The sequence below is a fragment of the Trachypithecus francoisi genome, unplaced genomic scaffold, assembly GCF_009764315.1.
Source record: "Trachypithecus francoisi isolate TF-2019V2 unplaced genomic scaffold, Tfra_2.0 Lachesis_group10, whole genome shotgun sequence".
Taxonomy (NCBI): domain Eukaryota; kingdom Metazoa; phylum Chordata; class Mammalia; order Primates; family Cercopithecidae; genus Trachypithecus; species Trachypithecus francoisi.
In genome coordinates this window covers 82,122,538-82,148,683 of record NW_022681455.1, presented here as the reverse complement: position 1 = coordinate 82,148,683, position 26,146 = coordinate 82,122,538, and the positions used below count along the sequence as shown (strand labels likewise).

Here is a 26,146-nt window from a genome sequence, read left to right as displayed (position 1 = left end):
GGTAGGTGGGACCAGGAATGGAGACAGAGTTGGATTCTTTTTGAGATTATCAGGAACTTGCCAGTAATCGTTTATTTCTCAACTCTCTTCCTCAAGAATCTAGTACTAAATAAATTTTGGTGGTTGATTGCCTGGATGTGATAAGCTCACATTTGCTCCAGGATCTACTTTAAAATGATTCAACACAAGAAGAAGTTGTATAGAGAGATGATTTGCAGATGTGCCCTTAGTTTCCAGGGACACATTTTGGCTCCAGAAGAACTATTTATTTATTTTAACATGCACTATTTTTCTTATTCTTCTGCATCTTCCCACAACCTTTTTATTTTAAAGAGCACATCCTTTTTTCAAATGAAATGGCATACCAGACTTGATTTGTGAAACAGTCTATGGCGTTCTTTTATTTATGTACACTCATTTTAGAGGTTTGCATTTATAGCATTTATTTATAAAGTAAGTGAGAACAGTGAGGCTGTTTTGATCAACACAAACACTTGAAACAGATTTTAGAAGATTGCAGTCTTATTTTAGCTTCACTTTTCAGATTATTTCTGGGTTTGAAAAAATAGATAGTTTTTAATAAAACAGCTTGGCTTGCAAGCCAAGGATATTTTTTAGTTAAACCGATATGGACATTTGAAAGTGGAGTAGGGGGCTAGGCTAATCTTTATCCTAAATATAAAGTTCAGGGAAGAAAGTCCCTCTCACTCACAAGCGCTCAAAGTACTATACAGTAATTCATCATTCATTGTGTCACAGTTCGGGTGTCATTGCAGAGCCATCATTCTGTGACCTCAGTGTGGGAGGAACAGATGTGCCTTGCACTGTATGAACGTGGCCCTGCGTTCTGTGTGGTGCATTTGAGTGTGTTGGTTGGTGTGCACACGCTTGTGAATCAAGTCTGATTCAGCCTCTGTAATTGGTACTGAGAAGTGCTGGTTTTTCCACAGAGATGAAAAGTTCCTCAGTCTTCACAAAGTCAATCACCGGACGGAGGCCTCTGGTATACTATAGTTTGACATGTGACACATTTGAGTGTGGGCTTGTTGTTTTAAAATGCAGTTTTTATAGTCAGGTCTCAGTCCATGGGTGATGGAAAGGATATGGGGAAGGGAGATAGGTAGGAAGAAAGAAGTTAAGAGATGATTAAACAATCAGAACTACTGCTGGCTCTTGATGATCTCTGGGGTAGAATTATACCAGTGATGACTCAAAAATGGTTTGGGAATGGTTACCTTTTTGAAGGCAGGTTGTGTGAAGACTGTTAACTCAAGTTTATTTCTGCGACTCCTCTTACTTGAATAAGAATAAGGGAAATGGGATTTGGGGCTCAATATAAACCCCAAAGGGAGAGGATGAGCACTGGGGGCCTTGGGCCCTCTCCTCTTCATTTCCAACCTGAGCAGTTCTGCTGAGAGTCTGGCTTTCACTGTGGGCCTGTGGTTTAGAGGAACTAATTTTGAATCCCTATTTAGCTTGGTTCTCAGCTGTACTTTAATCTCTGTTGGCTGCTCATGTGAGATTGAGAATTGACTGTATGACTCCTGGAATGCCTTCAAAAACCGCCAAGAATCCATGGCCAGGTGCAGTGAGTGACTCACACTTGTAGTCCCATTGCTTTGGGAGGCTGGGATGGGAAGATAGCTTGAGCCCAGGAATTGAGGGCTGCAGTGAGCTATGATTTTACCACTGTACTTCAGCCTGGGCAAAGAGAGACCCTGTCTCTTAAAAAAAGACAACTCTCCCCGGTTCCCCCCAAAAACCCCTGAGAATCCATGAAGCAGTTTGATATAAGTGCTGTGAATCAAAATATGGCACATTATTCAGACGCAGGAGAAATGTATCAGGGATGGATAGTCTATGAGGAGCTCTAGCCTTCTTTTTTTTTTTTTTTTTTTTTTTTTTTTTTTTGAGACGGAGTCTTGCTCTGTCGCCCGGGCTGGAGTGCAGTGGCCCGATCTCAGCTCACTGCAAGCTCCGCCTCCCAGGTTTACGCCATTCTCCTGCCTCAGCCTCCGGAGTAGCTGGGACTACAGGCGCCCGCCACCTCGCCCGGCTAGTTTTTTCTATTTTTAGGAGAGACGGGGTTTCACCGTGTTAGCCAGGATGGTCTCGATCTCCTGACCTCGTGATCCGCCCGTCTCGGCCTCCCAAAGTGCTGGGATTACAGGCTTGAGCCACCGCGCCCGGCCTGCTCTAGCCTTCTTGAATCTCCCCACTCTGCCCATTCAGGAAGGGCCAGGGGCTAATTTGCTTTCAACCATGATTCCAGAGTTGAATTTTGAATTTCCTCTTTCCTTAGCATACATAATTGAAAATCAGCTGCACAGTAGCATGAATTTATAGAGGCTGCAGCAACAACATTGGGTTTCGAGTCAGCTGGGAAATTCCCTTCAGTTTTTCTGGTGTATACCATGCATTTGAAGAATGTTGAACCAAGATTTTGAGGAAGTAAATTGCCCTTGCTGTTGAATGTGACTTAGAAGGAACTGAGGAACGGTGGAACTGAAGATACAGCTTATTGATTTTTTTTCAAATTCCTTTGTTAGGCATCTGAAGAAGCCTCTCTCAGGGCACTGGAAAGTCTGATGACAGAATTTTTTCACGATTGTACGAGCAATGAAAGAAAACGTGAGATAGGTAAGTGGAGCGTTGACTTGTAAAGAAGAATTTATAATGAGGAGGCCCTGGTAGGGAGGAAGGAGTTGTTCATAGGCGTGACTGCATGCTTTCCCCTTGAATTCTTACTTTTTTCACTCTGATTCTGCTGGCGCCTGGCTGGGGAAACCCCTCCACTTGACCAAAGGGAAGAAAATCCATCACTATGGATCTTAATTTCAGCAATGTTGTTGAACTTTTATATAAGAAGCCTTCGACTTTTTGGTGGAGGGTCTAGGGTGAGTGGGACAGGGTCTCGCTATGTTGCCCAGGCTGCTTTTGAACTCCTGGCCTCAAGTGATCCTCCGTCTCAGCCTCCTGAATAGCTGGGATTATAAGCGTGAGCCACCGCACCTGGATGGTTATTTAAAGAAAAACAATAACAACTCTGGAAAGTGTCAAAATCAACGTGTTTTGCTGTGCAGAGGTCTGATCTGAACCTAATAGTGCCCAGAAATCCCATAACTGGTATTACATTTGAGGACTTCCTGCTGCCTGGGCAACATAAGATTCTGTCTCAATTTTTTTTTTGAGTCGGAGTCTTGCTCTGTTGCCCAGGCTGGAGTGTGGTGGCATGATCTTGGCTCACTGCACGCTCCGTCTTCTGGGTTCATGCCATTCTCTGACCTCAGCCTCCTGTGTAGCTGGGACTGCAGGCGCCCGCCACCACGCCCAGCTCATTTTTTTGTGTTTTTAGTAGAGACAGGGTTTCATCATGTTAGCCAGGATGGTCTCAATCTCCTGACCTCATGATCTGCCTGCCTCGGCCTCCGAAAATGTTGAGATTACAGGCGTGAGCCACCGCCCCCGCCTCCCCCCTTTTTTTTTTTTGAGAGGGAGTCTCGCTGTGTTGCCCAGGCTGGAGTTCAGTGGGGTGATCTTGGCTCACTGCAACCTCCGCCCCCTGAGTTCAAGCGATTCTCCTGCCTCAGCCTCCCATGTTCCTGGGATTACAGGTGCCCACCGCCACCCCCGGCTAATTTTTTGTATTTATAGTAGAGACGGGGGTTTCACCCATATTAGCCAGACTGGTCTTGAACTCCTGACCTCAAGAGATCTGCCCACCTCGGCCTCCCAAAGTGCTGGGATTACAGGTGTGAGCCACCGTGCCTGGCCATTAGTCTTCGATATTCTGACACTCTATTCTTTGAAGTCTTTTTTTAGATTATAATTGAAATGCTTTTGATTCTTTAATTTTTGGTTTGCAAATCAAATATTGCTCACCTTCTTTTTTTTTTGAGACAGAGTCTCGCTCTGTGACCCAGGCTGGAGTGCAGTGGTGCCACCTTGGCTCGCTGCAAGCTCCGCCTCCCAGGTTCACGCCTTTCTCCTGCCTCAGCCTCCCGAGTAGCTGGAACTACAGGTGCCCGCCACCACGCCCAGCTAATTTTTTGTATTTTTAGTAGAGACAGAGTTTCACCGTGTTACCAGGATGGTCTCGATTTCCTGACCTCGTGATCCACCCACTTCGGCCTCCCAAAGTGCTGGGATTACAGGCGTGAGCCACCTCGCCCGGCAAACATTTTTTGTTTGTTTGTTTGTTTGTTTGTTTTTGAGATGGGAATCTCCCTCTGTTGCCCAGGCTGGAGTGCAGTAGCACGATCTTGGCTCACTGCAACCTCTGCCTTGCTCACCTTTTATTTCATGAATTAAACATAGAACCTGCTGAACATGTTCATATTCTCATCTGATCTTAAAAGAGATTTAAGTAGCCAAATGCCCCAGATGCCAAATTTGAATGCAGGCTGAGGGGAATCTGGGGGTTTGTTTCTATACAGTAGGCTTGTCTTAGTTCAGTTCTCTTTGTACCTAGTCAAAGAGACTTTGTACAGAAAGTCTTTGTAGCTTTATTTGAGTGTGTGGGCTTGGACCACTTACTGCTTCTTTTCTATGGTCTTGGGATAAACTGTAGGCTTTTCCTAGTTTGGTCAGAGAAAGGAAGGAAGCCTTTTCTTCAAAGGGCTCCACCCACCCTCCAGCAAAGGTAAATTACTAGTGCTCTAGAAATTGATAGAGCTGTTAGCAGGACCTTGAGACGGTGTGGTCATTGTAGAGTGGAGGAAACAGAAGCATCAAGGAGGAGCAGTGACTCACTTGGGGTCAGACTCAGAGTCTAGAACAGAGCCCAGAGTTCCTCAGTTCCAGTCCGGTTTGACTTCATCTTGGGGATTCACAGAAACCTTTGCTTAATTATTAGGGCAGGCTGTTAGCTTCCTTTTAGGGATTTGTAATTAACTTTTATTTTTATTAAAATAATTTTTTTGACTGGGCATGGTGGCTCATGCCTGCAATCTCAGCACTTCGGGAGGTCAAGGCAAGTGGAATACTTGAGCCCAGGGGTTTGAGACCAGTTTGGGCAACATAGTAAGACTCCGTCTCTACAAAAATATGTTTCCCCCCAATATCTCTTCAGGAAAACCATTGAGTGCTATGGCATCCTATAGAGAACTTCAGTCTTTGGTCATAGCATTAAGAGCTCACGGTTTCACAGCCCTGTGAGCCCTCTTTGAAATGATCTAAAATTGAAAGGCTTGGATTTTTTTTTTTTTTTTTTTTGAGACGGAGCCTCACTCTGTTGCCACGCATGCAGTGGCGCAGTCTCGGCTCACTGCAACCTCCACTTCCCGGGTTCAAGCGATTCTCCTGCCTCAGCCTCCCGAGTAGCTAGAACTAGAGGCGTGCGCCACCACGCCTAGCTAATTTTTGTATTTTTAGTAGAGACGGGGTTTCACAGTGTTGGCCAGGATAGTCTATCTCTTGACCTTGTGATACGCCTGCCTCGGCCTCCCAAAGTGCTGGGATTAACAGGCGTGAGCCAACAGGCCCGGCCTTTTTTTCTTTTCTTTTTTTTTTAAAGAGATAGTATTTTGCTCTATCACTCAGGCTGGATGTAGTGGCATGATCATAGCTCATTGCAGCCTCGGCCTCCTGAGCTAAAGCTTCAGGCACACCAAAGCTGTTCATTTTGAGACTCTCCTAAGTTGTTGAGTTTTTTTTCTTTAAATAGCCATCTGGGCGTGGTGGCTCATGCTTATAATCCTAGCTATTCAGGTGGCTGACAGGAGGATCACTAGAGGCCAGGAGTTAAAGACCAGCCTGGACAACATAGTAAGGTCTCCTCCTGCCTCAGCCTTCTGAGTAACTAGGACTACAGGCATGTGCCACCATATCTAGTTAAGTTTTTCTTTGTTTCGTAGAGACAGGGTCTCAGTGTTGCTCAGGCTGGTCTTTGAACTTCTGGCCTCAAGCAGTCCTCCTGCCTCAGCCTCTCAAAGTGCTGGAATTACAGATGTGAGCCACTGTGCCTGGCCTTTCCATGGATTTTTTTTAATGAGACTGCCTCGTTGGATTTAGCTTAAGTTGTAGGGAACTAGCAGAGCAATGACTTGAGGATTAGAAGAAACTGCTGTGTATTCTGCTTTTCCAAAGGCTTTCTAGAATCTCTCAAAGTTGTGGGCCTTTGTACTTTTTTACCCTTTTTGGATTATATTTCATGACCAGTGCAGCAGCTCAAGGTGACTAAGGGACAGCATGTCCAGAAACATAATGGTAGCCCCGTAATGCTTGCTGCCTTGTGGGTTCTGGCTGATGCCATCAGCAGCCTGAGGAGGAGGAGGAACACCTTTCTAACCAACATGATGTGTGGACAGGGCTGCTCGCCGCAACACTCGTCATCGTTGCTCTCGCCTCAGGTCATTTCACTTTTTTGGTGGCGGTGTTTTAAAATAAAACCAACCCAAATGAAGAGTTAGCCATTTTGAATTCCTTGCATTTTTTTCGTTTCCTATCTTTGTAGGGTTAGTCTTAATCTTTTCTTTTTCTGCCTTTCTAGCCATCATTTTGTGTGTGAACAATGTAGACTCCACTGAAGATTTGTAGAGGAATGGTGAGGTGCTAGAATGTAGCTCACATTCAGAGGAAGTTAGCTAGCAGTTTTAAGAAGATGGAAGGGTACTCTTAGAACATTCCAGCCACATATTAGCTTAAATAAGAACTTTAGCAGTGAAAGTTTCTCTGCCTAGAGAAATAACCATAGCAAGGTTATTGGCTTTTAGATGGCTGAAAATATTGTCAGTGTCCATGGTCACCTCAGATGCAGAAAAATATTGTATGATTTATTCTTTCTATCTTGAAGAATCTGCTGGTTTTGACATCATTTACATTATATGCAGAGAGGAATGTTTAAATAGTAATAAGATAGCCCAACCTTGTCTAATTTCATGTATTTTCATAGCTTTCTTTTGTTACCATTTAACTTTTCCAGAGGAGCTTCTTAATAACTTTGCCCAGCAAATAGGAGCCTGGAGATTCTGCCTGTACTTTCTCTCCAGCACTAGGAATGACTATGTAATGATGTACAGTTTAACAGTTTTTGAGGTAAGTTGTCAGTAATTTTATACTCTTCTGAAAAGGATTTTGTAGTCGTATTGCCATATCATTGGCACTAGACTAGAGGTGTAATGTGCTGGGAGAGGGTAGCTCAGCTCTGGGACATCGTCCCACATACTGTCTTTATGTAGCTGTGTGTTGTTTGGGGCATCTTCCATCTTCCACACTAGAAAGGTAAGATGGATGGTTGACTTTAGGGTTAAGTAGGTAGGTCATTTGTGGTAACATATAACTGTTCCCTGCCTATTATCATTGATAAGGGAAAGATAATTAAAAACATTTTAGGAGGAGAAATGATAACCATAATAGCATCATCCCCAACAGCAAAAAGTTTTCTTTATATCGCCTCTCTTCCAATCCTTGTTTTCTGTGCGCACCTTTAAAAAAATCTAATTGTATGCTGGGCGCAGTGGCTCATGACTGTAATCCCAGCACTTTGAGGGGCTGAGGTGGGCAGATCAATGAGGTCAGGAGGTGGAGAGCATCCTGGCTAACACCGTGAAACCCCGTCTCTACTAAAAATACAAAAAAAAAAAAAAAATTAACTGGGCGTGGTGGTGGGCACCTGTAGTTCCAGCTACTCAGGAGGCTGTGGTAGGAGAATGGCATGAGCCCGGAAGGCGGAGCTTACAGTGAGCCCAGATTGTGCCACTGTGCTCCAGCCTGGGCGACAGAGCGAGACTCTGTCGCAAAAAAAAAAAAAAAAAAATCTAGTTGTAATCATATTGCCCATGATATTTTGTATTCTGCTTTTCCCCACTTTATTTTATATCTCCACATGTAGTTATGACATTATTCACCAAGACATTCTTCTGTTTTTGAACATTGAAGTTGTTTCTGTCAGTATATTTTGGTGGCTATTAGAGACAGTGGTGTAAAAAAGTTTTTACATATACAGCTTTTTGTTTCTGTTATGGGACTGCTGTGTCATAAGATTTGAATACTTTTATTATTCTTATTGCCATATTGCCCCAAACCTTTATTTAAAGAGGGTTTCTTGTTTATAAGTGATATAGCTATCTGTGGGATGAAAAGCAGTTATTTTTGTGTATAGGTTGTTAACTTAAAAGATGTGTATTTGTTTTTCAGAATCTGATCAATAAAATGTGGCTTGGGGTTCCATCTCAGGATAAGATGGAAATCCGTAGCTGCCTGCCCAAACTCCTTTTGGCTCACCATAAAACCTTACCTTACTTTATCCGGAACAAGCTCTGCAAAGTTATTGTTGATATTGGACGTCAGGATTGGCCCATGTTCTATCACGACTTTTTTACTAACATTTTACAGGTAAGGATATGCCTAAGGAAACTTTATCTTGTAAATAGTTTGTTTGTTGAAGTGATTATTTCCTTGTCCTGAAGAGGACTTTTAAGATTAGCATTTTAGAACTGCAGTAGTGAGGTTATTGTAGGACAGATTATCACATTCACTTAACTTTATATTTATAAGACATACTGTATCTTTGTGCAGTGGAGAAAGTGGGGGAGAAAAACCTAATCTCTTTGTTAACCTGTTGTGCAGTTTGTTCAGCCAGTATTTGAAAGTCTGTTAGGTGCTGTACTAGGTGTTAAGGGTACAAGGGTGAGGCCTTCAGTAGTTTCAGCATTTAGTGGGAGAAATAGCTGTGCAAACAGTAATTACTCAATAATATGGTAATTATTATGGGAGTATATGCAGAGTGCTGCGGTGGCATAGCATGTAGACTTAGTGGTGTTGGGCTGAGATGTGAGATGGTGAAGTGGTAGAGTAAGGGGCTAGATTGATGGGCAGAGGCCAGGCCAGGAATGGTTGGGGGGTTCCATTGTGCAATTCGTAGTTTTTCCTAGGGAGCTAATGAAAATTTTGAAGAGGGAGAAAACATGGCTACATGTTCATGGTGGAATGATGGCTAGCTGGGATTTGGATTGCAGAGGGGCGAGGTGAGAGGGAAAGAGGCAGGATGAAGAGGATCTGAACCAAAAGGAGATGACCTGGTGGGTGGAGGTGAGGCACCCAGGGGATAGGGGCAGGAAGCCAGTGACACTAGGTGAGAGGGGAGAGAAGGGAGGAATCTAGAATGACTTCCAATTTTCTGGTTCAGATAGATTTTTCAGGCCAGGGTTGAAAGAAGGGGAATGAGTTTGGGCAGAAGTTGGTGAATTCAGTTTGATAGAAAATGCATTTAAAATTTGTGTTCCTTCTCTGTAATAACTAATGAGACATTAGGAAGTGTGGGTCTGGGGTCAGGATTTAGAAGTCAGAAGGGAGTAGTTGGGACCTAAAAGCTGTGAGGGAGATGCTGTTGCTCATTTGAATCCTGTGGTCAAGTTGGAAACATTTTCATGTTATTGAGCTAGTCTTGGGTATGCAGGAAATGGGTATTATATACAGTTTATAGAAATAAAGTTCTTTGAAAATTGGTTATAGTCTCAGTGACTGTAGGATTTTCCAGAACAATATCATTTTCTAATGTTCTGCCTGCTCTTCATTCAAAGCATTTTAATGATGCAGCAATTAAAAAAGAATTCAGCCTCCAAAGTGCTTCTCTCAGATTGTCTCTCAGAAGGGCACAAAAATTCTTCATTTAGTTTTGTTTTGTATAGTGCTTCATTCATCTAGAGATATATTGGGTTGTTACTGCCAAGGAGATTCATGCCTTTATTCAAGTAGTCAACTATTTGTTGAACACTAAGCACGTGAAGGGATATAGTAATGAACAAACACCAAGTCCCTGCCTTTCTGGAGTTTATGATCTCAGGGCGGGGATGGGGGCATCAGCAAACAATAAGCAGATACACACTTGGAGGTATTTATAAGTACGATGAAAACTCAATCCAGGGAAGGGGAAAGAAACTAGCGGGGGTTGTGTTTAGATGGGATGCTCGTAGAAGGCTTTTCTGGGGACAGACATTTGAGCAGAAACCTGAGTGGGGGTTATGGGGTGAACCACGTGGGTATCTAGAGGAACAGTATTTGGGGCAGAGGATAGCAGGTGCACAGGATCTGAGGAATGGCAAGCAGGCAAGTAGGTCTGGACTCGGGGGACATGAGACAGGAGACACTTCCCTGGCGTTCTGTCCAATACACTTCCCTTCCCTCCAAGTTGAGGATGGTTATGGTAACCCTTTCCAAAGCTTTCTTAAGTGGGCGCCAGGGAAGCCCACTGGAGACAGGAAAGACTAAGAGTGTTTGGAGTCTTCTAAGTGAACCTATTCCTGGGTTGGTTAGTGGTGCGTCCTGTGACAAGAGAAGGACCTTGAGACGGAGAGTCACAGGCCTGATGATAGCAGGTAAGGAGGAGCCACAGTTGCACCACTGGGATTGGTGTGATGAAGAACAGAACGTTTCCTGGCTACATTTGAAGTATAATTATTTGTAACAAAAGATGGATTTGGAAGAGAGCACTTTTAGGTGAAGGGCTTCTGGAGGTTTAAAAAGGCTAGTTGTCCACTGTTCTCCACCACCTCCCCCTTTCAGCCCCTTCAATAATGACTCCTTTAACCTCATGTAGCTTTTGTGACTTTGAAACACCATATGGTAGAAAGAGCCAGACTCTGAGGCAGCAGGTTTGGGTTCCGCACCCAACTTTGTAAAGTCATCTTTTTCTTTTCTTTAATTTTAATAAAGATAGAGTGTCACTATGTTGCCTAGGCTGGTCTTGACCTCTTGGCCTCAAGTGATCTTCCTGCCGTGGCCTCTCAAAGTGCTAGGATTATAGGCGTGAGCCACTGCCCCTAACCTAAAGTCCTCTTTGATTTTAGCACCTCCTGCTGCTTACGTAAGCTTCCCTTTCTTTCTTTGTAAAATGAGAGGCTTGGACTAAGTGATCTTTGAAATCCTTTCCAGTTGTGTTATGTCCTGCTTCTTATTTATTCTTGTGAACTAGACAATGGCATATAAGCCTTGTCAAGAATGATCAGTGCTCAACTGCTGACATTTCTGATAATATAGTTATCCCTTTGTATCTGTGGGGGATTAGTTCCAGGACCCACTTGGATACCAAAATTCATGGATGCCGAATTCCGATATAAAAAGGCATAGTTTGCATGTAACCTATGCACATCCTTTTGTGTAGGTTAGACCATCTCTAGATTACTTCTAATACCTAATAGAACGTAATGTTCTGTAAGTAGTTGCTATACTGAGCCTGAGGCGGGCAGATCACGAGGTCGGGAGATTGAGACCATGTGGCTAACACGGTGAAACCCTGTCTCTACTAAAAATACAAAAATAATTAGCCGGGCGTGGTGGCGGGTGCCTGTAGTTGTAGGTACTTGGGAGACTGAGGCAGGAGAATGGCGTGAACCCAGGAGGTGAAGCTTGCAGTGAGCCGAGATCGCGCCACTGCACTCCTTCAAAAAAAAAAAAAAAAAAAAAAACCAGTTGTTATACTTGTATTGTTTAGTAAATAATGACTATTAAAAACTATGCGTGTTTAATACAGATGCAGCCGTTTTTTCTTCTTTTTCCTGATTATGTTCTATCTGTGGTTGTTTGAACCCTTGGATACAGAACACATGGGTATGGAGGGCTAACTGTAAATGTTTTCTTCAGATATTGGTAAATAATGCCAAACTGGTTCTGGAATCAGTTTCACCATCACATGATCCTTTGAGTAAATCATCTAAAGCGTTGTTTTGGGCTCATGTTGTGTTTGCAGTCTGGGGTGCATGGTTTTGTTTTTTTTGAACTCTGTGACAGTTTGTTGGGTGGTATCTATGCAGTTTTTGTTATAATTGTAGTGACCACCATAAGCAGATAGAGAGGGGTTGATTTGGTAACCCAGCCTTACGTGCTGTGGGTTGGTTATACCCTTTCTAGGCTGCTGGAGAAGTAATCGAAATTGAAACCGACCCCTTTCCTTCCCACCTGCCCGCATATACGCCAGCGCACATGTGACACCAACGGTTCTAGAACCTGTTCTTCAAATTCCTGAAGTCTGTTGAGCAGAACCTGTGGTCACATTGTGCCTGGGACCAGCTACTTAAGGGGCAAGCAGCACAGGAGAGAATTGCTGTTTCTTCTGTTGGGTTGTGTAATAAAAACGATGGAACCTTTTCAGAAGTTCACACTAGAAACCTGAACTTATTCTTCAACCTGCAGGAGCTCATTGTCTGTTAAACTGCAGAGATTACCTGTGTTACAAGCTTAAATTAAAGATGTGAAGATGGTAAAGGGAAACACTATTTTAATAAAAAGCTTTCTGGGTACAAAGCTAATGAGAAGAAAAATTACACATTTTATCAAGCTCTTTCTCAAGTAAAGAATAGTTTTCTCTTTTCATCTGGCTTCTTGCCTGACCTTCTCCCTTTTCCCTAAATGGTGAGAGGAAGGAGAACTTGCAGATAGATTTTTTCATATTGTGGGGGATTTTTATTTCTGGGAAGTACAGCATTTCATATTTATAGGAAGGTATATATTGCCAAATGGGATATTTGGCATTACGAGTCATTTCCAGCTGAGAGAGTAAGAATGCAGCCTGGAGGGGAAAATAGAGACAAGAGGTAGAGGAGAAAGAAAGGAAAAGGAGGAAGTAATGGGAATCTTTTAGAATATAGACCGATAAGCCAAAGGTCTGCAAATGGAAGGAGAGGCTTACCAAGGATCAGTTCTACTTCATTGTGTGAAGAGAAATTTCCTGTCCTCCCTACACTGCATGATCTGAATTTAAGTCAGTGTTAGAAATAGGCCCAGTTTTTAGAAAACAAAGATAAAAATTGTGGAGAATATACAGAGTTTTAGTGTTCAAGAGACCTGAATTTATAGAGAGCATTTTAAACACATCATTCATTGCTGCTGGTTACCTAGTGCTGCTTCTGAAGACACTTGAATTGACCTTAAGTTCCCATTATTGAGTACTTGTCCTGTTCTTTAGGGATGAGCTTTTCCTTGTTTTGTGATAGGGAGAGTTATTTGTAAGGGTAAGGAATGTACCCTGTATTTCTTTTCTTTTCTTTTCTTTTTTTTTTTTTTTTTTGAGATAGAGTCTTGCTCTCTTGCCCAGGCTGGAGTACAGTGGGGTGATCTCGGCTCACTGCAACCTTTGCCTCCTGGGTTCAAGTGATTCTCCTGCCTTAGCCTCCTGAGTAGCTGGGACTATAGGTGCCTGCCATCACACCCAGCTAATTTTTGTATTTTTGGTAGAGATGGAGTTTCACCATGTTGGCCAGCCTGGTCTCGAACTGCTGACCTCAAGTGATCTGCCCGCCTCGACCTCCCAAAGTGCTGGGATTACAGGCATGAGCCACCACGCCCAGCTTGTACACTATATTTCTTGAAGTGAAGAATATAAAATCTGTATGGGTACAGTTCCTGAGTGTTCTCCTCTTCCCTAAAGTTTATATATATTTTTAGCTTGAGTAAGTAAAAGAAAAGCATGTCAGGGAATTAACTACATTTAAACTTAATTAAGATTAAAGAAAAACTTGAAGTGCTTTTCAAATTGTCTGCTCTTTTATAGATTGTAGCAATTAACAGATAATCTTAGTGGCAACTTGTTTACTTTTATCATTTCTGGAAATTAAAAAATAAATGTAATAGTAATGCTTTGAATTTTGTAAAAATGATTAGTAAGATGTAGGTGGTGCTATGCTGTTGAAGGCGTACTTTTTTTTGTCTCATTTAATTAAACTTTCTTATGGTAGAGAGACTATTATAGGTGATAGAAAAAGTAACTTAATTTGCTACATAGGTATTTGCAAAATCTTAACTAGTCATAGTTTAATGACATGTATGTGTGCTGTTGCTCTGCCATATTTAATCATGACCTTCTCTGAAGCATGCAGAGTTTAGAAGTATAAAGTTGATTTAACAGCATGCATATTGAAAAGACATCACAAATTGATTTACACATCTTAATCACTAATATAGATGTAATTTATATACATGTACACACAAAACTTGGTTACTAGAAAAAGTAACAAAGGCTGTGGTAGGAATCTGGACATGTGTAAAAATGGTCATGTTAGGTATAAAAGACCATTGTTTTCTAGCTGTTTTTAAGTTCATGGTATTAGACTTTTTATCTGTAAAATATGATGAGAATGTACTTTGAATGGTTAAAAAGAGCTCCCTAAATATCCTCTAAGTGATGTTTCTTTTTTTTTATTTGAGACGGAGTTTTACTCTTTTTGCCTAGGCTAGAGTGCAATGGTACGATCTCAGCTCACTGCAACCTCTGCCTCCTGGGTTCAAGTGATTCTCCTGCCTCAGCTTCCCGAGTAGCTGGGATTATAGGCATGCGCCACCACACCCGGCTAATTTTGTATTAGTAGAGATGGGGTTTCTCCATGTTGATCAGGCTGGTCTCGAACTCCCTACATCAGGTGATCCGCCTGTCTCGGCCTCCCAAAAGTGCTGGGATTACAGGTGTGAATCACTGCACCCGGCCTCTAACTGATGTTTCTGAAGTGTTGTTTTATGTTCATAAAAGATTAAACACACACAGATGCTTCACAGCTTTAATACTGCTGAGTCCTCTTTGTACTTTATTAGTCCAACACTCTGCTCAGAACATGGTTTTTCTCGGCAGTTGATCCAGTCCCCTGTGACAACCCCTCTTGGGCTGATCATGTTGAAGACAACTTCAGAAGAGCTGGCTTGTCCCCGTGAGGACCTCAGTGTGGCTCGGAAGGAGGAGTTGCGGAAGCTGCTACTGGACCAGGTGCAGACCGTGCTTGGGCTACTGACAGGTGAGCGGTATGGTAATATACAGAGATAGAGGCCTGCCTGCAGGCGCCCAGAGTTCAGGCCTTGGTGCTCAGCAGCTTTGAGCCGTTGTTTTCGCTGTTTCTGAGATAGCGTGAAAATGGGAAGCTGCATTCCCAACACCTGTAGCCCAGTGTCTAGCACACAGTAGGACCGCAAAATAGATTTGAGCCTTATTTTCCTCGTAGTCTTTCACTAATTGGTCCTCACTGTAACTGTGATCAGTGAGGGAGAGTCCAGGTCATAGGAGTATGCCTACAGTGCCAATCACTGCATGGTAAGTTAGGTGGGTGGCAGGCACTCTATGTAAAATAATTTGAATTGAAGATCAGGAGAAGTTGGAGTAGGAGGATATGAAAATTCCCGTTCTGGGTAAGGAAATGAAACGTGGTGTGGAGCCATCTCCTTGTGCACTAGGTTGTAGTTGTATGTAGCATTTTGTCTCTTCTGTTTGATGAGTGCCTCGTGACAAGGTGTAAAGGATAAGAAGAAACAGAAAGCAAACCACAACATGAGACAGGAAGGTAGGAGGAGAGGGGAGTACCCTGGGTGCCCGGGGTGGCTTCTCTGTGCTGCTGTGAGACCTGTTTGCTAGGGAGGCACGTATGCAATGCCTGGCCATGAGGCCCTGGGAGTGCCGGGAGCCTGGGCTTGCTACTTGAGGGAATCTTGTAGTGAAAAGAGTGTTTTTATCTCTGACTCCTTTATCCAGGCTTCTTCTTGGATGTCTAGGAACTTTCTTTGTATCTCCAGTTTAGTGCTTGGCGTGTGGTGGGCGCTTAAAATTGGCTGAAAGAACCATTGATTTAAAAAGTAAACTTGGGTTAGTGCAATGGCTCAGGCCTGTAATCCCAGCACTTTGGGAGGCTGAGGTGGGAGGATCACTTGAGCCCAGGAGTTTGAGACCAGACTGGGCAGCATATTGAGAGCCCCATTTCTGGAGAAAACAAAACAGAACAAAACAAAAAAGTTAGCTGGGTGTGATGATACATGCCTGTATTCCCAGATACTCAGGAGGCTAAAGAAGGAGAATTGCTTGAGCTCAGGAGTTTGAGGCTGCAATGAGCTATGATCATACCACTGCACTCCAGCCTGGGTAACAGAGTGAGACCCTGTCTCTTAAAAAAAAAAAAAAAAAAGAGAGAGAGAAGGAGCTCGGCATTTGCCCCCACATCCTTCCCTAAAGCCCCAGGGGTAGACCTAAACCTTCAGAGTATTTGTTCGTTCAAAGCACTTTTTTTTTTCCTTTTTCCTTTTTTTGAGACAGGATCTCTCTCTGTTGCCCAGGCTGGAGTGTCATGATGTGAACACAGCTTACTGCAGCCTCAAATTTTGGGACCTAAGTGATCCTTCTACCTCAATCTCCCCAGAAGCTGGGACCACAGGCAGGCGGCACCACACCTGGCTAATTTTTATATTTTTAGTAGACATACAGTCTCCCTGTATTGCCCAGGCTAGTCTCTAACTCTTAGGCTCAAGTGATCCTTCTGCCTTAGCCTCCCAAAGTGCTGAAATTACAGGCATGAGCTACTGTGCCTGGTCTCAAAGCACATTTTTTGACACCCCAACTAAATGTCAGGTTTCTAATGTTAGGGACCACGTTTTATACCTCTGTGTCCTACTGTGCCTAGCAGTATATTAAATATTTAAAAAATTGAGATAAAACTCACCATTTTAAATTGCAGTATTGACTGGCTTTTAGTATATTCTTGAGGTTGTGCAACCTTCAGCGCTATTTAATTCCAGAACATTGTCATCACTCTAAAAAGAAGCCTCGTACCCATTAGCAATATCCGTCTCCCCAGCCCATTCTCCTCTCCCTCAATCCCTGACGTTCACTAATCTACTTAGTCTGTCTCTATGGATTTGCCTTTTTTGGACTTCTCATAAAAATGGAAGCATACAATATGTGATCTTTTGTGTCTGGCTTTTTCACTTAGCATAATGCTTTCAAGATTTATTCAGGTTTTAATATGAAAAATTTGAGAATCAGATATTTTCAAAAGCCTTTATGATCACCTTATGTTCCGGGTTCTGTATGGGTACAAAGAGGAAGAAAACACAGTTCCCACCCTCAGGTAATTTACACTTCAGTGGAGAGAGACAAGTAAGCAGTTAAAGATGTTTTAAGAGCTATAACAGAGTTATGTTTTATGTGTAGCAATTCGTGAAGGAGGTGACAGCTGAATGGAATTTTGAGGTATAGGCAGGTGGCATTTAGTCTGGTAGAAAGGTCAAGTTGAAATTGGGAGGAGGAGAGCAGGTCAGAGGTTGAGAGGGACACATATAGAAGGAACAGCAGACAGTTGAGCGTAGGCCTCATCTGTTGGGTGGGCTGAAGCCTGGGTCAGGTGAGGCTAGATGAGTCTAGCAGAGGCCAGGATTTCCGGCCTGTTTTCCTGCATGAGGAACGAAAGAGAATTAGTGGCAGGTTTGTGGGGAACGAAAAGTTGTGTTTGGGATATGCATGTAGTGTTGTCCAGGAAACAGGTGGACATGCAGGTCTGTGATTGCCTTGCCTTGTTTCTGAAGCCCCCATCACGTGATGCAGAGCTTGGTGTATGTAGTCAAGGTGAGTTTGGGCCAAGAACAGGAGACTTGAGAGGCTTCAGAATATGTTTTCTTGAAGCTGTGGCAGTGGATGAGTCACTCTAGCAGTGAGAGTGAAATGAGAGGAGAAGCAGAGCAGTAAGGGAACCTGGGGAAACGTGTGTTTAAGCGACTCATGGGCAGAGGATGGAAGTAATAGTGAAAGGAATGGAATCGAGTTCAAAGAAACCGGAGAAAAACCAGGAAAGAGTGGTGCTACTGGCTCAGATAAGGGTATAGGCAATGGCCTGTCATGCCACAGTGTGGTCAAGGAGGATGGGGATTAAGTGACCGGTGAGTGCACGCAGCAACCAGGTGACTCTGCAAAGAGCAGTGCTGGAGGCAACAGTGGGGAGAGGCCACACTACAAGACCACAGTGAAGCAGTGGAGAGCCATAAGGCAGCTGTGAAGTCAAGAGGCACAGCTGCTTGCTGGAGGAGGACATGGTCAAGAGAGGGATGTTCAGGTACTGATGTTTGATCAAAGGTATCAAGAAACTTTCTCTAAATCTTTGTATGCTGGACATCACTTCTCTTATAACTCTGTTTCTCCTTTCTTGGTAGGTATCTTGGAGACTGTCTGGGACAAACACAGTGTTACTGCTGCCACTCCACCACCATCCCCGACCTCAGGAGAAAGTGGTATGGTCTGCCTGCCAGCCAAGGCATTCTTCTTTTTAAAGTATTGGGGGCCAGGTGTGGTGATTTGCACCTGTAGTCTTCAGTACTGAGGAGGCTGAGGTGGGACGATCACTAGAGGCCAAGAGTTTGAGACCAGCCTGGGCAACATAGTGAGACTCTATCTCTATTTTTAAAAATTACATAAAAAAAATAGTCCTAGGTCGTTGTCCTCATTTTTTTCTTTTTCCCAAATGTCATGGCTATGTGCTTGTGCTGAGATTGATAGGAGCCTTTGGGCTTGACAATTCTGCTTGTGCTTCTTCTGCAGAGGTGGCAGGAGGTGGGCAGCAGCCCACAGGGAGAACATAGGAACAGAAATATTGAGTGCTTTCTTCCTCACTGGACTCATGTTGCCCAAGGCAGAGTGGGGACCTCTCTGCCTGCATAGTGGAGACTATGCAGTAGTTAGCATTGAGTCAACATTGGTTAAGAGTCATTTGGTAAAGCGGGGCATATTTGCAGAGGCTATTAAATAGTTTACTAGTTGCTAGTTATTGTCCACAGTTATATTAATATCTGCTTCAAAATTCAGAGTGCAGTTCATCTAAAGATGACTACTTTCAAGGATGGATGGAAAGAGGAAATTGCATCTGAACAGGAACTTTTAGTTTCCAAATGCTGCTGTTTACACTAAATGATCACAAATGCTTTTCCAGCAGAGTACATCCTGTGAATTGGCACATATTTCTTCCTCTACTGTAAAAGTTGATGTGGCTAATGAGAAATATTTCCACATCTTCTCCTTTACTTCAAGGAGATAGGCTGTGGAAGTCAGACATCTCTAAGCCCAAGCTGTTTTATGTAGCCTGTTGTTAGTATGTGGAAGCTGAAATTCTTGCAGAGTTACTCTAGAATTGAAAATCTATCCGGAAGTTTTGAGGAGTACTCATAGTGCACTAGTTATTACAAATTCTCATTATCTTACTTGGATTAAAAATTATTAGAGAGCCATTTGTCATACTGCTTAGATTACAAACAATTATAGAGTTCTAGAGTGCAGTATAAGCTCATAGGAAATGGAACTTTGTATTTGGTGGCAAACCTTTATTCTTTAGGTAGATATTTGAGGTGGCTCGGCAGATTTATATGTTGCAGTATCTGGATGATTAAAGAAGCATTTGGAAATGATTCAGAGATTTGATTTTATGAGTGAACGAACACCTTGGAGTATCCACAGTTAAGTTTGTCATTTCATTTAAATTCTGTTTGCAAATACTAATTCTTTTTTTTGAGACAAGGTCTCTTTCTGTCACTCAGACTAGAGTGCAGTGGTGTGATCACAACTCACTGCAGCCTCGACTTCCTGGGCTCCAGCAGTCCTCCCACCTCAACCTCCCAAGTAGCTGGGACCATAGACGTGCACTAACATGCCTGGCTAATTTTTGTATTTTTTGTAGAGACAGGGTTTCGCCATATTGCCCAGGCTGATCTTGAACTCCTGAGCTTAAGCTATCCACCCGCCTCAGCCTTTCAAATTGCTGGGATTACAGGTGTGAGCCACCATACCCAGTCAAGATTAGTTCTTTTGAATGAGATTTGTTTTAGACAGTTGAATACTCGCTAGCACGGTTTATTAGCAGCTGCAGTTTACTGTAGAAGAAACACTTGTTTGTGTTTCAGTTGGCTTCATCCAGAGAGGTTCTGAGCTAACTCAGTTTATACTTTGATAGGCTCTATTTTCCTCGGGGCCATGTTAGGGAATGTCAGATAATACAAACCAGAAATGTGTGCTTACCTCTTCCGTGTGTTTCCTAGGTTTTATGAGGCTAGGTGGAATAAAATATGGACTAACTTTCCATTTGCATATAACAAAACCTAAAATGTGGTGCCTACTTCTTGAGAATTGCCTCTTAAAGTTTTTTGAAATGTTGGGTTTTAGTATTTGAGAAATAACAAAATAAATTGAGACTATAGGGGCACCTAGGGAGTTACATAAGCTTTTAAGCTGGTATACTTCCCCTTTAAAAAAATTGCATGTTTATTTGTTACAGTATTTTTCTTTCTTTTTATGGTAATGTAAGTGAAGTCATTAGATCTTGCCCCACTATTTGGACAGTGCTGATGATGCAATCACCATTCATTTTGATGCTTTTGCTCAACTGTCTTTGTGCACTTAAGACGCCAAGTTAAGCAGTAAAATTTCCAGAAAATTGTTTTGCTTTCTTGACCAGATCAGTTTTCTAGAGAAAATTTATTCTGAGAAACTTTAGGGCCCAGTGAAGCAACCAAACAAATACCTTAGCACACCCTAGCTCAGCCCGTGCGGAACTCTCCTGCCTTGTGTGTTAGGTTTAGTAGCCCCCTGAGGCTTGTGGGGTTTTTTCCCCATATGCTTTCTTTTAATATAGTTTTCTGTCTCATCACTTTTAAAGAACCAAGCCCAGGGACTAGTTCCTGCAACAACTCCTTTAATAGTCTGGATGTAGAAAAAGGTTGGAAGGAATGTGTGTGGTTTATTTCTCAGCATAGTTCCCCCAAATTGTTACCTTGACTCCTAAACTGGCTGCAGTAGTGATCACTCACCTCGCGAGATCGGACTGCTATGGGACAGATGATAGTCTGTTTCTTGCCTACAAACAAGGAAGCTTGCCAGGGGTTGCATCGCCAGTGAGCAGAGTGGGGACATGAACCCCTACCAGAACCCTAGAATTCCGAATCTAGGTGCACGGTCATCGTCCTAGCTTTGCTTTCTTGGTCGTTCTCATCACTTTCGTCCACTTCCTTCTTCCCCTGGTTTTGAGTCTTGGCCCTGCCACTTACTCCATGACCTGGAGTGGATCCTTTACCTTCTCTGACCGCTGATGTCCTTGACTATAAAAAGGAAACAGCTTCCTCTCTGGATAAATGAGGGAAGATGTGGACATTGCCCCCTGCCTGCTGAGGCTGTTCCTTCCTGCTTCACTTGAGCAGCCTCATCTTCCTTCATCTCCTCTCATCTTCACTTCTCTCTGCCTGGACCAATGGGGAAAAAAGTGCACAGAATGAGAGTATGTGATTACAGCAATTCTGAGTTAGCTTTGATTGTTCTACAGTAAAATTAAGGGACCATATCTTTCTCATGCACATAATATATAGTTTGAAATATAGAGCTGTACACAGGTGATGATGAAAAGTTCTTCAGGGTGAGGATGTATCAGAGAGCATGAATTGAGGCCAATTCTTAACAGATTGCATATCTTCATGCAAATCTTTTCATGTATTCCTTATATACTACCTATAGAAAGGTGGGACTTGGGAGCGTCACTTACAACTCCTGTGATCTTATTTTCTCCTCCAGGGGCTCCTTGAATAGAGTTTCCCTGCATTTTACTGGACCAAGGCTGCAGTTAGATCTGTGGTTTGTCCTGCAGGGAGTATTTGTTAATGTCTCCATGACTGGAGAAGTGCTGTTGGCATCTAGTGAATGGAGGCCAGGGATGCCGCTAAACACCCCACAGTATACAGGGGACCAAAGAATGATCTGGCCTCAGGTGCCAGGAGTGCTGAGGTTGAGAAACCCTAAGTTAGTAAATATACAACTGATAGGAAACACATGAAGTTTCAATAATTAAAAAGCTTTGCATGAAAGTTTATTACAGGGCTGGGCATGGTGGCTCAGGCCTGTAAATCCCAGCACTTTGGGGGGGCCTAGATGACAGGATCACTTGAGCTTAGGTATTTGAGACCTGTGTTGGCAACATAGTGAGACCCCACATCATATACATATACATATATATATATATATATATATATATATATATATATATATATATATGGGCATGGTGGCTCATGCCTGTAGTCCCAGCTACTTGGGGGGATTGAGGTGGGAGAATCACTTGAGTCCAGGAGGTTGAGGCTGCAGTGAGCCACGATTGCACCACTGTACTCCAGCCTGGGCGACAGAGCAAGACCCTGTCTCCAAAAAAAAAACAAAAAAAATAAGAGAACTTGATAAAATTCTCTTAGGTTTGTATTGAAAGTGCTGCCGCATGAAGCAGAATCTGTTTTGTGGTGATTCCTTCCACTTTGATTACAGTGTAATTTTTGAAATTTTTGAAAAACACTTCTGTCATCCACTAAGATACCTTGAAACATTTAAATTTGAGTAAAATCATTTTTATGGAGAAACAGCCTTAACAGGTTCTTTCCCCGGCCCCAACCTTTTTAGGCAAATGAGTCGTGGTACACTCCTTAGCAGATGCTGACTTCCATGACCACGGTCCTGCTACTCTCTTTCTTTTGAGGACAAAAGCAATTGCAGATCATTCATATCCACCTAAACAGTTTTCGTCTTTGCATAATCTTGTTCAGTCTTTGTCTTCACATATTTGTCTTCCTATGCTTGTAGTCATGGTATACACATGTTGTTATTTTACATATGATTTTAGGCCATACATGTTTTTCCATATTTACGTTTTCTCTTTTTTTAATACAGAGGAGAACAATTAGGAATATTTTTCTGGATTTAAATATTAGCTTTCTTATTGGTCATTTTTTCTGGTTGCATAATCTTTCCAGTTAACTTGCTTTTTGGAAGGGAACATTAGTTTTGAGGCCAGACCCTGGTTTGGTTTCATTTCTACCTCATGCTAACAGAGGGACTTGGGGAAACACTTGGTCTGTCTGTGCCTTAGTTATTTTAATGATCTGTAAATATGGGTAATAATACCTACCTTAGAGTTGTGAATATTAAATGAGAATATGCTTATGTAATTTTCAGTATAGGGCCAAGCAGATAATCACAGAGCAGGCGGTAGCTGTTACTGCTTTTACTATAAGTATTATTATAGATGTTTTGTTTTTTTTCCTTTTAGCATCCATTCTGGAAAAAGTCTTCTGAGTCACATACTAGGGACAGCTTTTAAATCTACTTTTCTTTTTTTTGGCTCCTCATAAATCAACTTAATAAGTCCACTTTTAAGAATAGAACGTAAACCCTTCGTTAATAAATTCACAAAATCCTCATTATAATGGCGGAGGAGGTTGAGGCTGAGAAAGGCTAACCAACTTCTTCATGTTCATCCAGCATTAGTGTAAGGCCTCAGCTCTCAGTAAGTTTGGGGACCCCTGGAAGTCCCCTAAACCCTTTTGGGAAGTCCCAAAGGCCAGGTATTTGTTCATAAAAATACTAAGACATTGTTTGTCATTTTTATTCCCATTCTCTCATGAGTGTATGAATAAAAAAGTTAATTCCAGATTTCACATTGCAGTTAACCCTTCAGAAATGACTGTTCATCAGACTTTAATATGATAGAATAGACACAGTTACTTGAAAAGGCCACTAAAGCCCTTTGTTCATTTGTAGTTGCGTATCTGTGTGGAGCTGCATTTTCTTCACATACTTCAGTGAAAACAATCTATTGCAAAACAGTGAAGGCAGAAGCAGTTGGGCAAGTCTAGTTATCTTTTAAACCAGCCACTAAAGAGATTTCAAAAATATAAAAACTGTATTACCCTTCTCACTAGTTTTGGGTGAAATACAGTTTTTTTCATTTAAAAATGTTATGCTAACATGATGGCTTTGTAATTAAATGAATTAAATATTTAAACACTTCTCAGCTTTAATTTCTAATATGGCAAATATCAATAGAAGTAACCCTCTTAAGAGCTCTCTCTTTGGGATGCTTAGTAATTTTTAAGAGTGAGGACTTCTGAAACCCAAACATTTGAGACCTAGTGCTATAAAGGACAAAATAAAATGTAAACATTTACCCAGTATCTCATACAGAAAGAACATCAAATAATATTTGATCACTCCAGATGTCTCTACACAGAAATAAGACAGATAAAAAGACAAAAATAGTATCAGATTATATATTTTTTGTTTTTAATAACAATTAAATTTTGGTTTTACTTGGTTTTTTTTTTTTTTTTTTTTGAGATGGAGTCTCACTCTGTTATCCAGGCTAGAGTACAGTGGGCATGATCTTGGCTCACTGCAGCCTCCGCCTCCCAGGAGCAAGCGATTCTCCTGCCTCAGCCTCCCGAGTAGTTGGGATTACAGGTGGCCACTGCCATGCCTAGCTGATTTTTGTATTTGTAGTAGAGATGGGGTTTCACCACGTTGGCCAGGCAGGTCTGGAACTTCTGACTTCAAGTGATCTATCTGCTTCAGCCTCCCAAAGTGCTGGGATTACAGGCGTGAGCTACCGTACCCAGCATTTTACTTGTTTTTTTTTTGTTTTTGATAGAGGCTCGCTCTTTGCCCAGGCCGGGGTGCAGTAGTGCGATCTCTGCTTACTGCAACCTCTGCCTCCTGGATTCAAGCAATTCTCCTGCCCCAGCCTCCTGAGTAGCTGGGATTACAGGCACGCACCACCACGCCCAGCTAATATTTGTATTTTAGTGGAGACAGGGTTTCACCATGTTGGCCAGGCTTGTCTCGAATTCCTGACCTCAAGTGATCCGCCTGCCTTGGCCTCCCAAAGTGCTGGGATTACAGGCATGAGCCACCGTGCCTGGCCAGGTTTTACTTTTAAATGTAACAACGTATTAAACTTAAGGAATTGCTGACCTTGAGGTGCTTTTTCTACAATTCTATAAGAAATATTAATTTCTAAAAGATACCTGTATGGTTAAGAAAAAATGATAAAAATCAATTTTGAACTACATGTTTGAATTTTGTGTATCACCTCCCCCCCACCATGTTTTATTTTAGACCATGTATTTTGGGACTTCTTCCTTGTGAAAAATGGGAAAGTTAGCTAGCGTACCCTCTGTAATTCCTACGTCTGTTTAGTCTTGAGTCTCTATGTAATTTGATGCTGGGGCATCCTTTTGCTACAGCTTCTCCATTCCTTAATTCTTTATTTTGATGTATCTCTTTATCCATGTGGTGTCTTTGTTTGGTATCCTCCTTGAGAAGAATTTGTGGAGTTACCTGAGTTTTTGCATGTTTGAGAGAATGTCCTCAGGCTGTGAATGTTACTGTGGAGAAGTCTGACTGAAGTGTTTTGTCCTTTGTATCTGTACTTTTCTGCCTACACTGCTTCCTCATTTTAAACATTCTTAATATTGATCACTCTTCATAATTTTTTCTTGGAACAGGATAAACCTTTTCATGTTGTAGAGTCACATCAAATTTCAGGAAATTTTTCTTCTTATTATAGTTTTTTTTTTTTTTCTTTTTTTCTTCTTTTTTTTTAAAGACAGAGTCTTGCTCTGTCACCCAGGCTGGAGTGCAGTGGTACAATCATAGCTCACTGCAGCCTTGACCTCCCTGGGCTCAAGCGATCCTCCCACTTCAGCCTCCTGAATAGCTGCGCCTATAGGCATGCGCCACCATGCCTGGCTAATGTTTGTATTTTTTGTAGAGATGGGGTCTCGCTATGTTGTCCAAGCTGGTTTTGAACTCCTGGACTCAAGTGATCTGCCTGCCTCAGCCTCCCAAAATGCTGGGAATACAGATGTGAGCCACTGCTCCTGGCCTGTTGTTATAGTTTTAAATATTTTTCTTCTTTTGTCTTCTCTAAAGTAGTTTTACAGCTTTTTTCCCTGTTTCATTTTGTTTGATTTCCTTTAGTCTAGTGCTTTCAAAAATCAAGCAAGCATAAGAATCACTTGGAGTGCTTATAAGAACACAGATTCCTGGGCCGCAACCCCTTCAGGCTCTACTCCAGTAGGTGTGGGTTGGGGCCTGATGATTTGTACTTCTGACAAGTTCCCTGATTACACTACTGGTCCAGGTTCACAAAGTAGCCCCATGTTTCTCCAGTTTTGGGTCTTGGGGTCCCTTGACTCTTAAAAAATTACTGAGGTCCTCAAAACACTTTGTAAGTTATATCTGTTGATAGAAAAACTGAGAAAAATGTACAAATAGTCATTAATTCATTTAAAAATACGTGATGAACCCATTACATATTAACAGATAATATACTTTAATAAAAAATAACTACATTTTTCAAAGCAAACAGAAAAATTCACTGAGAAGAGTGGTGTTGTTTTGCAGTTTTGCAAATCTCTAACATGTGGCTTAGTGAAGGGCAGCTTCTGCATTTCATCTGTTGCAATATCCCGTGTGATGTAGCCTCTGGAAAGCTCCATTGCACACCTGGAGATAATGAAAGTGGAAAAGGAAAAGAGCATCTTAGTATTCCTTTAAAAATAGTTTTGAATTTGTGGACCCGCTTCCCCATAATCAACAGCCATTTTAGTGTAGATAACC

At 42.2% G+C, this 26,146-nt stretch overlaps 1 protein-coding gene and 1 pseudogene across 3 annotated transcripts in view; one reads left to right on the top strand and one right to left on the bottom strand.

The window, feature by feature from the left end:
- The window catches only part of XPO6 (exportin 6), a 117,163-nt gene that overhangs the window by 29,730 nt on the left and 61,287 nt on the right, over window positions 1–26,146 (top strand). For 2 of the 3 annotated variants that reach the window (XM_033217917.1, XM_033217916.1), the window contains exons 2-6: window positions 2,550–2,640; window positions 6,923–7,035; window positions 8,137–8,334; window positions 14,558–14,717; window positions 17,887–17,964. In XM_033217917.1, coding sequence (XP_033073808.1) covers window positions 2,550–2,640; window positions 6,923–7,035; window positions 8,137–8,334; window positions 14,558–14,717; window positions 17,887–17,964 — 640 coding nt within the window. Of the gene's footprint in view, window positions 1–2,549; window positions 2,641–6,922; window positions 7,036–8,136; window positions 8,335–14,557; window positions 14,718–17,886; window positions 17,965–26,146 lie in introns of those variants that run through there. The other variant, XM_033217918.1, reaches the window with a different exon arrangement.
- Window positions 5,056–5,176, bottom strand: LOC117088887 (annotated as a pseudogene).